Raw genomic sequence first — 14,521 nt, forward strand, 5'->3', positions numbered from 1 at the left:
TAATCTGTTTTCCCCTATGTAAAAATTGCAGCTGTTCACTGTATGTTCTACACTGTCTGTTCTATTGCTGCAGTGATTTTTTAATAATAGAACTATTACACTAACTCTGTGGCAATCTGACAAATGTTCTCTGTATTGCTTTTTAAATATTTTTTCCACCTGTAGAAAAGTATTTATTACATTTACATTTTACAATAATATAATGGCAAAATGAGCAATTTATATAACAGGAATAAATTGGATGTATATATTTTAAAAGTTAGAGGAGAACTTTCTTTAAAAAAAACAATTTCCTTGTTCATGTTACTGTAGTCTTTCTGTACAATACAGAAAAAAGTCAAAGCTGTGAAATTATGGCTTGTGCTGCTTCATACTACAAACAAGTATGAAACTGAATGTTACACCTTGTAAAGTGTAGCCAATGAGCGTCTGAAGACACAAGAATGTTAACTAATACCCAGGAATTTACAAGTTAGGCCTTAATTTATACCACCTTCAATCTGGGAGCATCTGGGAGACTAATTCCCAGCTGTTCAGTTTGTGGGTGTTGTGCAGCATAGAAGCCAAAATCAGTCCATTTTTCAGTTCCAAGATTTCAAATAGTATTTTGGGCTGGGAACTTTGAACCCTGCCAAGAGAACAGCCACAGGGACTTTGCATTAAACTATCATGACTTGGTTTATCAGAATAAGAGCATTAAAAAAGGGATACAAAATACAGAGTTATCTTAATAATAAAGAATATTTGTAGCTCAGGATTGATATGAGGGGTCCTTGGTGCTCTCTGAGCTTGCTTGTTTTCTTGCAAGCATTTCATTACCCAAACATCATTGCATCATCAGTGCTAGTCATCTTAAGAGTTATCTTAGCTATTATGTGATCTTTTGCATCCTTTTTGAAGATGTGTTCCAAAGCCAAATTCAAGTTACATTTAGAGCAGACATGTCAAACTCGTGATGTCACTTGACGTTGTGCAACGTATCGGGACGGTTTTGCCATTGCCGGCAATGGGGTGGGCACGGCTTCCAGATGACGCATCCGGCCCATGGGCCGGCAGTTTGACACCCCTGTTTTAGAGTTACTGTTTGTTCAGAAACATGCTGACTTTAGTTCTCATGATCGCTTTGGACAGAGTTGTTCTTCCACTGGAAGAGAATGCCCATGACTTGGTGGGAGTGTGTGGGTTGTCCTATGGCTCTTGCTAGAGCAAGTGAAGGCTAGAACTTTTGCTTAGTTCTGGTTGATGTGCCTTTGTTATATTCCTTTCTGGACCAAGAAGCTATTGTAGACAACAGTTCTGTAAAGTGCTATATGTGGGGGTGCTTTTGAAATTGACTCAAAACAACAGGGAAAGAACGCAATGATTAGGCTGCTGGTAGGCAAGTGCAACTTAATATTTATTCTTAAACTGCTGTTAGTTCTATAAAAGCTTCTAAGCCCAATTTAAACTGTTGGTCATGATCTGGAAAGCTTTACAGGTGTCAAACTCGAGCGTGTCATGTGACGTATTGTGACACTTTTTTCCTTTGTGGAGCCGGGATGGGTATGGCCTGTGTGTGACGCATCCAGCCCGCAGGCTGCCAGTTTGACATCCCTGCCTTACATGGTATAGCACTGGGCATTTGAGGTAGTCTTTTTCAAAATGATATTTTCTAACCTTTGAGGTCATTGAGAAAAATATTAAGGTTCCATCCCTTTGAGTTGAGGGGGACAAGCTTTGTCTATAATAGACTTAAGTCACTGGAATACCTTGCCTCCGATTTTGCTCTTGGTCCTTTTCTTGGTGGCCTTCTGGAAATCTATGGAAAACATCTTATTTGGGCTTTTAATGAGCAGTGACCTGAGCATCTACAGTATTTTTGAAGTGTATTTGGTTGTCTGTTTGTATGCTCTAAGCCAGAGGTCCTCAACCTTTTGGGCATCAGAGACCCGTTACATGGAGAGGTTTTTCCGCAGACCGGAGGGTGTGTGGTTTTGTATGCTGCCTGCATCCTGCAGATGGGGCTTTGCTTGTTTGTGCGAACCAGTTGCTGGCATGCCACGGCCTGGTACTGGTCCACGGACCCGGGATTGGGTGACCCCTGCTCTAAACTGTTCTAAATCATAGGGCTGGGGTGATATACAAGTAACTTAAATTAAATTAATTAATTTTTAATAAATTAAAAAATATTAGTCCTTATGGGAATTATTTGATTTTATTAGGCATCCATTGTTGTCTTAAAGATTAGAATGTCTTGCAGAACATACATTTTTGCATTGGAATTCTTTTCAATTTTATTATTTCTATGATTTTTTTTATCATATTCTGAATGCTAAAATAAAACAATGTGCACCCTATTCATCAACTTTATTGAGGCGGTCTTATTCTTACAGATTCATGTGCTTCTTTCCCAAGCCAATTTGTTACATGCAAACTTGTAGTTTTGGGATTTATTTTAACTTTGTTTACAAAAAAACATTTGTCAAACTCGATTGCTACTGATTCATTTTAGAATAAAATGGAAAAGTTTTAGCTTACTCAAAAATCACAAGGAAATGTAACTTAGTTTTTTTCTCCCAATAAGACTCTATGGGTTGTCACAAATGTTATATGCTTTTTTTCTGAACCATCTCAAATTCATTCATCCAATCCAAAATGAGTGATGTTTAACTTTGATCTGATGCATCTTTTTTAAAAAGTAATTATTTTACTTGTACCTGCCACAGTGAGCGGTCCCCATGTATCATTAAAAACAACGTTTGAGAGTTTACACATAGGTATAATGTGAATATCAATGACATTTTCCTTTGCTTTTTTTACAGTTTCCAGCTCTGCTAAATGGTCACATCCCAATGCAAATCCCCAGTTTGGATGGGGCCTCTTCTCCAGTTCTCCTTTCTCCAAATGCTCATAAATCCTGATGTCTCAGCAAACTGGGGACTCACTAATAAACTGGATTTGACACAGCCATTCTGATGGGTTTCATTTTTCTGGTAACGCCAGGAGGACGTGATGAAACTCTTTTACTATGGTTTGCACTTTCCATTACACAGATGAGCTACTTATATGGTGTTTATTTAGCATTTTTATACAGTGAGGGGTTTTTTTGTATAAGAAATCTTTTGTGCATTAAAACAACTTATAATTTTTATATCCTGCTCTCCAAGTGTTGAACACTGTTAATGAAGTTATCTTTCTTAATACATTTCTAAACAATATGTAAAGGATGTGAAATGTTTTACTTCTGTACTTATGCGTATTATGCATCATGCTTGTATAAACTATAACCGGCTGTGCCTTCTTTTGCATAATGTTATATAAATGATTTATATATTTTCCAATATTAAGATAAAAGGTTGGAAAGAACCAAGTATTGAACACTTTTCTCCCCATCCTAGTATTTCAGTATTCCCCTTATGGTCAGCCATGTGGTGCAGTATATTCATGTAATTTTGAATTAAGCGCTTTCCAAATATATAAAGAATATTTTTGTTTACTTCCTGAACTGAGAGGCCATAATATTTTGGCCAGTGTGTTAAGAATATAACACTATTTAGACATTAGTGCTTGAATTCTTCTGAAATAGGAATATGGTCTTAAAATACTTGCAACATATTTTAGGGGCATTTTTTAAATTGGAAGAAATAACCTTATTCAGTGCCACTATCTTTGTGTATAAAGAGATGTCAATCTAAAATTTATTTTTGTGAACAGGTAAAATTCTCACATGCTTCTTATCAGGGATGGAGAAAAATTTCTCCAGTGGTGCATGGACCAAGGCTTTAAGACTTCAACAGATTTGATTTTTGAAAAAATATTTTAGCAATGCTTACAAAAATGAACGTCTAAAAAAGATGACAGGCTCCTCTCCATAACTGGGAAATAAATGCCATAATACCCAGTATAGGTTTTCAGTGATTTTTCTCTCTTCCCCCACAAACCCCTTTGTACTAACCTGATATTGAATATTGTGATTAAAAACTATCCAGATTCTTCATCTCTTCAATAGGCTAAAATTCTGAAAACAGAAGAGTTTGCTACTAACTAGAGTATGACTGGTTCCCTGATGATGAAATAAAAACCAAGTAAAACTGAATAAATATGGGCTGCAGTAGAGAAACAGAGTATTGTCTCTTAGCTGTAATTGGAAAAATACCTGATACATGCATATTTTATGAAGACATTAATAATATTCAAACAACACATTCAGATTAAAGAATTCAAATTTATGTCATATTTTCAAAAATCAAAATATTCTCCCTCTGTGCTCCAGCTTTGGCAAAAATGTCAAATCCTTGGTTTACCAGATTATGAAACTTGAACCTCGTGTGCATTTTGAAGTTAAAAATATGAAACAAAAATTAATACAGCACAACTGATTTTCACTTCACATTCTGTTTCCTAAGATTTACTTTCCTTCTTCAAGAGAACAAGTTTCTGCTATTTGAAGAACCCACTGATTACCCAGACTTTTTACGTGATTAGTATTCTGTTATATTTTCTATCATATGCGCATCTCCTTCTTGGCAAGGATGCATTGCAAAGTGTCAATTTACCACATATTATGTATATGAAACATTTTCATTGCCAAAAATGTTCTAATGCACAGAATACTGTTAAATGTTTCAGGGAATATTTGGAACCCAGTCCTTTTATGTATGCTAATACAAAATACTAATCCAAGAGTATCTTACACTGCTAACATCCTTTCTTAAACTTCTGAAATATATAGCCTACCTTCACTTCAAATACAGTTACACTACATGAAAGAGGGTTCAGAGATAGCTCTCAACTTACAGCCGTTCATTTAGTGACCATTCAAAATTATAGTGGCACTGAAAAAAGTGACCTATGACTGTTTTTGTGGCATCCCCATGGTCTTGTGATCAAAATTTGGGCACTTGGCAACTGTCATGTATTGATAACAGTTACTCTCTCCTGGGCTCATGTGATCACCATTTGTATCCTTTCAAGCTGGCTTCCGACAAGCGAAATCAATAATAGGCAGAAGCCAGGCTTGTTTAATGACCGCATGATTCACTTAACAACTGTAGTGATTTGCTTAACAACTCTGGCAAAAGGTCATAAAATAAGGTACAACTCATCTAACAACTCTCGCTTAGCAATGGAAATGTTGGGCTCAATTGTGGTCATAAGTTGAGTACAACCTGTAAACAGCTATTATAACTTGGAAGCGAATGTAACAATCTTACATTTTGAAATTTAAGCTTAATGAAGTAACTTCAAAAATTTTAAGAGTGAAACACAGCATATACACCTTTTCTGATTATTCAACAAAAGCTGATCTTAAAGCTCATCCATTTTGACAGGAAAAATTAATAAAAATAGATTGGCATGCTAGAAGTCTTTGGAATCATTCAATTTTTATACTAAAAGATGGAAAAGCATAAGAACAGAACAATATTTTGTGTCATTTTAAATAAATTATCAAGTTATTGATTTATGCACATTAAATCATGTAAAAAAACTGTTCTAAACTTTGCCTAAAAACGGGTTAAGCATCTGTAGAATGGTTTTGGGGAGATAAATAACATGTAACATTAACAGTGCAGTACTTTAATCCTTTCATTTATGTTTTTTTCAAATTAAAAGTAGTCCCATCTGAAGCACAGGCAGAACACTATTATTTCGCTATTTTGAATAATAATATGCAGAAGTGAGATGAAATTTAAGCTGAAGAACAGTTTATATCAGAAGCTTTCAGGTAATGTAATAATTGGGACCGAGATTTTCTGCCAACTATCAGGAAGCTGTGAGATTGCGAGGTCATGTAACTTTTATACAGTAACAGCCAGAAAATATACATCCATAATAAGCTACATATTCAGAGCCATATTTCTTTAATTCATCTCCTTAAAATACAAATTAAAGAATAGTAGATTGATGTTAATAGATGCTTGATGTCTTTGTAAATGCTCCTAAATGCTGTATCTAACCCCTTCTCTGTCTCAATCTCATGTGCCTTAATTAGTCCATGATGAACTGGATGGAATTTTACAAAATGAAATCTTAGTAAGACTTTCCTAATAGTACCCACCAGATAAGTCCATTGCTTTTATAATTCTTGGCTAGCATACTACATATAGGCGTTATAAGGCCCCTGGTTGAGAAAGATTGGTTTAATTGTTTAGTTGAATATTTAGCAAGCCAGTTAACAGCAATGCTCTCTATATGTTTTTGCATACTTATAATGTGAGATACTGAAGTTACTACAATAGATAAACATCATGGCCGAAATGCAGTTTGCATTTTCACAGATAGCTTCTGGAGCAAACACATACAATGTGAATTACCTGTTGAGTCTTTTAAAGTTAAAAATGTTTTTATGTGTTTGCTGTGTAAAAAATAAAGTATACCAAGCAATCAAGTTTACTGGATAATGGTGTGAAGTTCTAACTGCTTCAGTCAAGAAGAAATTATTCACAGATACACAGGAACAGACACTGTTATGCATTAATGTGGTTGTTGTTTAACAATTATTTGCATCCATTAAAAGCTGGAACTCTCCTTTTTTCTTGTAATAATGAAACTTATTCTCAAACATAAAAATTAATTATAAAAGGGATGATCCTCCTTCTGTTGCCCAATCCATAAGATTTGCTCCTGCAAGACACACCCAAATATGTTTATTTGTTCACAACAGTTTCCAACCCAAACTTTTAAATGGCACCACTGTTAACATGTACTGTACACTGAGGTACTTCAGAAGATATATTTGCATGCAATCCTTTTGAAGTACAATTGACTAAAGGTACCAACAAAATATCTATTAAGCCAGATTTTGCCCCAGATCACTAAGTACAACTCTCAATTGGTGTTGCGTTACTGGTTAGGAATACTGGGATTTGTAATCCAGCATGTCTATAGGATGCTAGGAAGAGAAAATACTGCATTAGACATTCCTGCTTTCCAACATAAATATCATTTAAGCCTGAAAAATTCTTTAATTATTTTAATTCACACTTTACAAATGTAAACCTTGGAATTAAACCTGCCTCACAGAGCTATTGGGGTGGGGGGGAGATTGCATACATTTCAAGTAGCATTAATTAGAACAAAATTGAGTCCAGCTGGTGAGACACTCCTCTTTCCTCCCTCCATTAGTGCTATGCCCAATTCAACAGATGTCTTACTGGTTTGTCAAGCAGAGGTTTTCTAGCTGAATCTGGAAAGTAGAATTTAAACATTGTTTCCAAACCAGGACAACAATAGTGTATTCCAACCATACATAGAAAACACAGTCTGTATATGTCCTCTGATTACTTTAGTAAAACTAAACTACATATACCAACTAGTTTTTGTCCGGATTTCACTGGATCAGCTGTTCAGTTTAAAAACACATAATACAAGGTGGCAAAGTTTCAAGCTTCAAGGAAAGTCATGTTTTAAAAATAGGATTTATTGTTGTTCCTGAAAAGTGACAGAAAAGTTTTCTTTAATTCAATGATTTCGGCAAGTTTCAGGAAGGTGAGGGATTCAGGACTTCCGGAAGGCGGGAGAAATGCAAAAAAGTTTCTTAAAGCTGCATGGTGGGATACTACAGAATATCTGAACACTACTGAAGATTTCCATATAATATTTATACTTTAAAAGTACAACATTAATACAGGTCCATCTGTTAGAAATAAACAGCAGTTGGTTAGCTGTACTGGGCTTCATTAAGTGTAAAACCAGTTTACAAATGCTGAAAAGCAGCAGTGGTCCAACAGTCACCATTTCACATAAATTTGTCTTCTCTTCCAGAAAAGAGTTCCCCAATTAATTTTACTATTATAATAATAAAACATTAATAAAACATTCCAAAACATGCCACAATTACTATTCACAAATAAAGTTAAAGAAACATACAAAATCTTTCACTTAATACTGTTAAATAACAATAATCAATTACAAGATTTCCTGAACAGAAATGGTGGGGACCCCTGAATGTTTTACAGTGAACATCAGGAAAAAAATAAGTTATATCTATGAATATTTTTCATGATATATCAGCCAAAGATTTATATAACCATTTCAAAATATACTAATAAAGATTTACAGCCTCTGGAAGATGCACTAAACAAAGAGGTTCCAAAAGGTGAACACAAATGCTGAAAAATACTGTTCCTATCACCAGGAGGTACTTGTGATACTCACTGAGATACATAAGCTTAGTAGTACTGTAATAAAGGTAAAGGTTCCCCCGCACATGCGTGCTAGTCGTTTCCGACTCTAGGGGCCGGTGCTCATCTCCGTTTCAAAGCCGAAGAGCCAGCGCTTGTCCGAGGACGTCTCCGTGGTCATGTGGCTGGCATGACTAGACGCCAAAGGCGCACGGAACGCTGTTACCTTCCCACCGTAGTGGTCCCTATTTTTCTACTTGCATTTTTACGTGCTTTCGAACTGCTAGGTTGGCAGAAGCTGGGACCAGTAACAGGCGCTCACTCTGCTACGCGGCACTCAGGATTTGACCCGCCAAACTGCTGACCTTCTGATCAACAAGCTCAGTGTCCTAACCCACTGAGCCACCACGTCCCTTAAAGTACTGTAATATGATGTCTTAATTTCAATAAACAGGTAACATCTAAAACCTTTAAATCCCTCCAAGTTCTCATACTCCATGAAGCCTGTATAATAAAGTAAAAGATTCTTTATTATGGACTTGCATTCTTTAGTGGCTTTCCAATGAAGCTGTGATCATAAAACATCCACTGAAGCAAGTGGCAATTAGAGAATTGAGCTGAGATGCATTGCACCCACAGTTTGCTTTGAATCACTGGAACGTTTAGAGAAATACCATCTATCAAAAATATTCTAACAAGTATGTGTCCATTAGAAAAAATTAGAGAAGGGAGATAATAGTTAAGTGTCACATACAGATGGTTTATCATTTCTGATATGAGCCAAAATAAGAGATCTGGAATCTGATAGTTTTTCATTGGTTTGAATTGATATCTGTACTACTAAGTGCTTTAAAAAGGTATTTAGTAATATTCTAAGTACTTTATATCTAATGTTAAATAAGAAATGTACAGGCCAAGAACTAGAGAGCATTAAAGTAAATAGTAACTACAGTCAAGAAAGCTGTGTTTACATTCCAGGAAACATTGCAGTTAAAGAAAAAAACAAGATATAAAACTGCAGCAATAGTTCATGAAGAGAAACAAGGCATTCACATAGCATATACAGTAAATCCATTGCAACTCTTTCAGGCATTCAGTTGTTTCTTAACTATACAGACAGTAGTTATTTAGCAGCAATGATTACACAATAAATAATGCACTGTGTTTCTCAGTCCTGCACAAAAATTGCAGCTATTGTTACATTAACAGTTGTAACCTACTGGATCTAATGGTGGAAGAGACCTTAAAATTGACTGTACAAAAATTTGTCACATTGTGACAACAAATATATATATTTATATATATATATATATATTTACATATATATTAAAAAAAATAACCAGTAGGTCCAAAATAAAAAGACTGCACTGTGAGGAGGACAGTGTAGACAAACAGGTTGCAAGTCCACCAAGGGAAGAACTGCCTTTAGACTAGATTCATTGTTGGAGGTAAAACTAGCGTTGGGCTTCAAACAGCACTGCCCACCTCAGAAAAGCATGCTTTGCCTTCTGTTTTTCCCATGTCCTAGAACATAAAACATGTATTTTACTAAGAGATTAAGGGTTCTGACCGTTTCAATACACATACTGCTACAAAAAAACAATTTTAGAAATGAACTGAGCATTATATTCAAAGCAATCATCTCATGAAGAGAGAGAATTAGGTCTAGTGGTTAAGGCATCAGGCTAGAAACTGGGAGATCATGAATTTTAATCCTGCCTTAGCCATTAAAGTCTGCTGGGTGACCTTGGGCCAGTCATTCTCTTTCTTAGCCCAATTCATCTCACAGGGGATATTGTGAGGCAAAGGGGAGAAATGTGCATTAGATATGTCCACCACTTGAGTTATTCGTAAAAATAATAAAGCAGGATAAGGTAAAAGTAAAGGTTCCCCCGCACGTGCGTGCTAGTCGTTTCCGACTCTAGGGGCCGGTGCTCATCTCCGTTTCAAAGCCGAAGAGCCAGCGCTTGTCCAAGGATGTCTCCGTGGTCATGTGGCTGGCATGACTAGACTCCAAAGGCGCATGGAACGCTCTTACCTTCCCACCGTAGTGGTCCCTATTTTTCTACTTGCATTTTTACGTGCTTTCGAACTGCTAGGTTGGCAGAAGCTGGGACGAGTAACAGGCGCTCACTCTGCTACGCGGCACTCAGGATTCGACCCGCCAAACTGCCGACCATCTGATCGACAAGCTCAGCATCTTAGCCAACTGAACCACCGCGTCCCTTCTAAAGCAGGATACAAATAAACAAATCTATGCTTAGTCACACGGTGTGCTAAGTTACAGTATAGTTTGATTCTGGTTTAGCATGACGTTTGAATTCAGCCACTCGGTTTGCAAATTTACCATATATGGCTTAATAGTATTTGTGAATCAGTGTGGCTTAACTAACCTGCATCTTAAACAAATCAAAGCTTAGTATGAGGAATGGCTCCAGCCATTTACAGAATGCACCTGAATACAACAGCATATGATGCAACAGTGCCAAGCTACTTAATAGTGCTTTTTTCCATGATTCACCAGATCGTAAAGAAAAAATCCAGCTCTGCAAAATTCTTTAAAGAAAAACTTGTTTGAGGAATCCACAAAATTCTAACTATTTAATAGGTATTAACTGTTCTACTTCATGCAATTCTGAAAAAGAAATGTAAATATTACTTTACATACCTGTCTCTGGATAAGTGGAATTTCGAAAGCCTGGATCTTTTTGGAGTTGAATTTCTTTCAAAGTGAATATTGATACAACTGAAAAAATACATATTTTTATTTATTTTATTTATTTTAATTCCATTTATATCCCGCCCTTCTCCGAAGACTCAGGGCGGCTTACAAGCTTAGCAGTAGCCTTCATTCTATGTATATGCCTGCTTATTCCCCCCAAATAAGTGTCTCACTTTCAAAAATATATTTGGGATCAGAAGAAAACTTTTATCAAATGATATTTATAGAATGCCCCAATCTGAACAATCCTGAAGGATTTACAGGATCTGCAGCAAAGAAAAAGAAAATAGTATTTTTCTTTCCTGTCATCATCCAAACTCAGCTGGACAAAAGCAGGAAGAGCTAACAGACCATCTAAATTTGATTTGAACCTGATAGTGGGTATCAATATAGGTCTTTCAGATGAAAGATACAAGGTTAATACCTAACTCAAGTGGATACTTTTGATTCATGTTTAGAAAGATTTTTAATTTTCTGAGCAAGTAGGGTAAATCTCCTCAAAACCAGATGCCCAGTCACATCAAAGGCACAATAAACTTACTTTCTGGTAAAGTATGTACTCTAGTTCCAAGACTTCTGAAATATGCATGTTTCATAGCCTCTTCTGCTGAAATTCTTTTCTTTGATTCATACTGGCAAACAAAAGGATAGACAGTATTTTAAAACACAGTTGATGCAGAGTAGTTTTTACTTACTTCAAATCCCAATGTTTGGTCTTTAGTACCTATAGCTATAGAACAGACATGTAAAACACAAGGCCTGCGGGCCGGATCCGGCCCACCATGTGGTTCCGTCTGGCCCAGGGACCTGCTCTGGAAACAGCGAAGGAATGGCTCATGGCATCTCAGCCTGGCCCAGGCTGACCAGACCCTGGTGCCAGCCATCAAAGCCAGAACGTGTTCAGCCTTAGATCCGCGGGGCAGCCCTGGAACCAGTGATGGGTGCCCCCCTGCCTCCTGGGCCCACGTGCAAGAGGCATCAAGCAGGCGGAGTCCAGTGTCCCTGCTGGCTGTCTTGCCCCGCAGGCTGACTTCACCCAGGATGCTGATGCTGGCTGTTTCCGGTGCACACACCCAGGGGGCTGCCCTGTGGATCTAGGACTGAGCGCGTTCTGGCTTTGATGGAGGCAACCAGGTTGTAGATCAGCGCCACCCCCCCTCCCACTAGCACCTCCATGGCCCACTCGCTGACCTAGCCTCGCAGCCATGAGGCTTCCATTTCACCGGGACCAGCCCTGCCCATGTGGGATAGCAATGGCTGGCAATCTCTCCCCCTCCCATTACCCCTTCCTGAGCGCGGAGGAAGGAAAGAGATGAGAAGAAGGGAGGGAAGGAGGGAGGAACAGAGGGAGGGAAAAAAGGAAGGAAGGAAGGAAGGAAGGAAGGAAGGAAGGAAGGAAGGAAGGAAGGAAGGAAGGAAGGAAGGAAGGAAGGAAGGGGCAACTTGGCTGGAGATGCCCCAGTTCACGCAGTTCTGCTTCAGTCCTGGATCCATCGAGACTTGGGCTCAAAGGAGAAAGCAATTTTGTGTTCTCTCTTGTCACAGATAGGATTTTATTGGCAATCCAAGTTAACATTGGTATTCTTCAATTGTGAACTCTTAGGAAAGTATCCCCTCCTTGTGTGTTGCAAACAGCCATTTCCAGTGGGGAAAACAGGACAAAGCAGAGTAGGGGAAAATATTTCCCTTTGCTATATTTCCAGTATCAATTAGACCATGGCATGGTCCCTACAGAAGAGCACTTTTAAGGATTATGTATTAATAGAAAAGCAACTAACTTACCTCTGTTCCTAAAAGCTAAAGCTGTTGCACATAAAAAACAGAGGAGCTCTGATAAACTATCACAGCCACCATTTTGACAGTTTTGCTGTACTTTTGTCTGTGGACGCCCCCACTAAATGCAAGCAAGGGATAAACTGAGCCTGGTTTGTTCTCGGTCTTTTAAGTGGCTACAGACTACTAGCAAACGTGGCATTTGATCACAAGGCAGGGAGGCATCAAGAAATGTTTCCCCTTTTGTATTTGAGCATCCAAGAAGGGACAGGAAAGGAGAAAGGGAAAGAGGAAAGACAAACAAAAAGAAGGAAAGAGGGGAAGGAAGAAGAAGGAAAGGAGAATGAAGAGGAAAGGAAAAAGAAGAAAAGGAGGAAAGGAAGGAAGATTATAATGAGAGGGAGGAATGGTCTGACGGAAGTCCTACCTTAGCACTTGGCCATGAGCAGCCCTGCTGCCCTTTTTACATCCCCTGGTCCCCTCCTCCTGACCTTTCCTGGTGGTCTCCCATCCTATTGCTGAGGATGCTTTGGTTACAAAGCCGGGTCTCCTTGCAGGGAGATGGAGTGGGCCTCCCTTTGACCCACACATTTTGCCCTCCCGCACACACCATGAGCAACTTGGCCAAGGAGTGTGAGCCAATCAGCAGCAGCCTTGAGGAGGAGGTAAGTGCAGCCGGGCGTCCCTTTGGGAAAGGCTGGACTGGGCGCTTGCTCTCCACATCCCAGGGTTCCAGACAGCCTGCATTACTTGGGGTCCTCTGCATGGCCTGAGAGGGACAGCAAGGTTTCTCTGGTGGACAAGGGTATGTTGCTCACCTTGGTCTTGCCTTCCTCGGTTCCCCAGCCCTTCCCACCACAGGCGCCCCCCGACACGAGCAATATTGAGATGGCCATCCCATCCTGGCCACCCCCACTATGCTCACCCTGGTCCCCCAAGGTCAACCACAATCCTAATGCGGCCCTCAATGAAATCGAGTTTGACACACCTGCTACAGAAGAATTCAGGCAAAATAACTGGGATAAAATATAGGGAACTACTATCAGTAAAAGTAAATGAAAGCCTTTTCAGCCTGGGGAGCACATTTTAAATTTTAATAAAGATGTACTGGACATTCTTTAGGGGGCGGAAGTAATATTGGAAATAAAATTTTAGAGGTGCAACATTATTTATGTACTTTTTCAAGATTTTACGATATGAAATTATCAACCGAAAAAGAGATCTTTGACTAAAGGAAGAGTTCTTTACAATAAACAAAAAAAGAAGCTGCAAGAGCAATATCTAAATAATGCTCTATTTTGAACCATAGTTTTCTATTCTTATAATCTGTCAAATAAAGAACTTGAAAAGTACTCATTGAAAGTAAATACGTAAAGAATACAAAAAAAACTTACTTGAAGAAATTTTACTATCAGTTCAATCCCGTCTGAATCCAGCCTAGAAATAAATCATATATTCACTGTTTGTTTATTCACACTTTACAGATTGGATTACCTCTGCATAAGAGATACCTCGAATTTCAAAATATCTTGAATGTAATTATGGATTCTACTTAACACTAATAAGGTGATATGCCTACTGTTATTACTAAATGCCATTGTGTTAATACTATTATTTTATTGTATTTTAGTATAAAAAATAAAAAGCAATACTTTTAAATAAACTGAAGTATCATGGAACTAGCATTGAAAATATATAAGAATGTATTAGACATGCTTACCACCAAAGAAAAATCATATATTTTTAAAATGCAAGATTTTTAAATCACTAAGTGAATGTAAGTCCACATGAACTAGAAAATAATGACCTAACCTAATATAATTTAAATAGTGCAAAGGAAAATGTGTAGCAAATAGATGCCTAAACAAAATTAACCACTGGAAATGGGTTTTCAAATAAATCACAGATTAACAATACTCGCTGA

At 37.8% G+C, this 14,521-nt stretch overlaps 2 protein-coding genes across 4 annotated transcripts in view; one reads left to right on the plus strand and one right to left on the minus strand.

Annotated features, from left to right (window-relative positions):
* The window catches only part of ELK3 (ETS transcription factor ELK3), a 48,689-nt gene extending 42,326 nt beyond the window's left edge, over positions 1-6,363 (plus strand). For both annotated transcript variants that reach the window (XM_081330418.1, XM_081330419.1), the window contains one exon: positions 2,802-6,363. In XM_081330418.1, coding sequence (XP_081186544.1) covers positions 2,802-2,900 — 99 coding nt within the window. In that variant the 3' untranslated portion in view covers positions 2,901-6,363. The remainder of the gene's footprint in view (positions 1-2,801) is intronic.
* A 1,196-nt stretch (positions 6,364-7,559) lies between these two features.
* CDK17 (cyclin dependent kinase 17) overlaps positions 7,560-14,521 on the minus strand; it is an 85,850-nt gene continuing 78,888 nt past the window's right edge. For both annotated transcript variants that reach the window (XM_081330416.1, XM_081330417.1), the window contains exons 14-17: positions 13,992-14,034; positions 11,366-11,456; positions 10,771-10,848; positions 7,560-9,626 (exon numbers count right to left, since the gene is read on the minus strand). In XM_081330416.1, coding sequence (XP_081186542.1) covers positions 9,589-9,626; positions 10,771-10,848; positions 11,366-11,456; positions 13,992-14,034 — 250 coding nt within the window. In that variant the 3' untranslated portion in view covers positions 7,560-9,588. The remainder of the gene's footprint in view (positions 9,627-10,770; positions 10,849-11,365; positions 11,457-13,991; positions 14,035-14,521) is intronic.

This window comes from Vipera berus (genome assembly GCF_964194415.1).
Source record: "Vipera berus genome assembly, chromosome: 6".
Lineage (NCBI taxonomy): Eukaryota > Metazoa > Chordata > Lepidosauria > Squamata > Viperidae > Vipera > Vipera berus.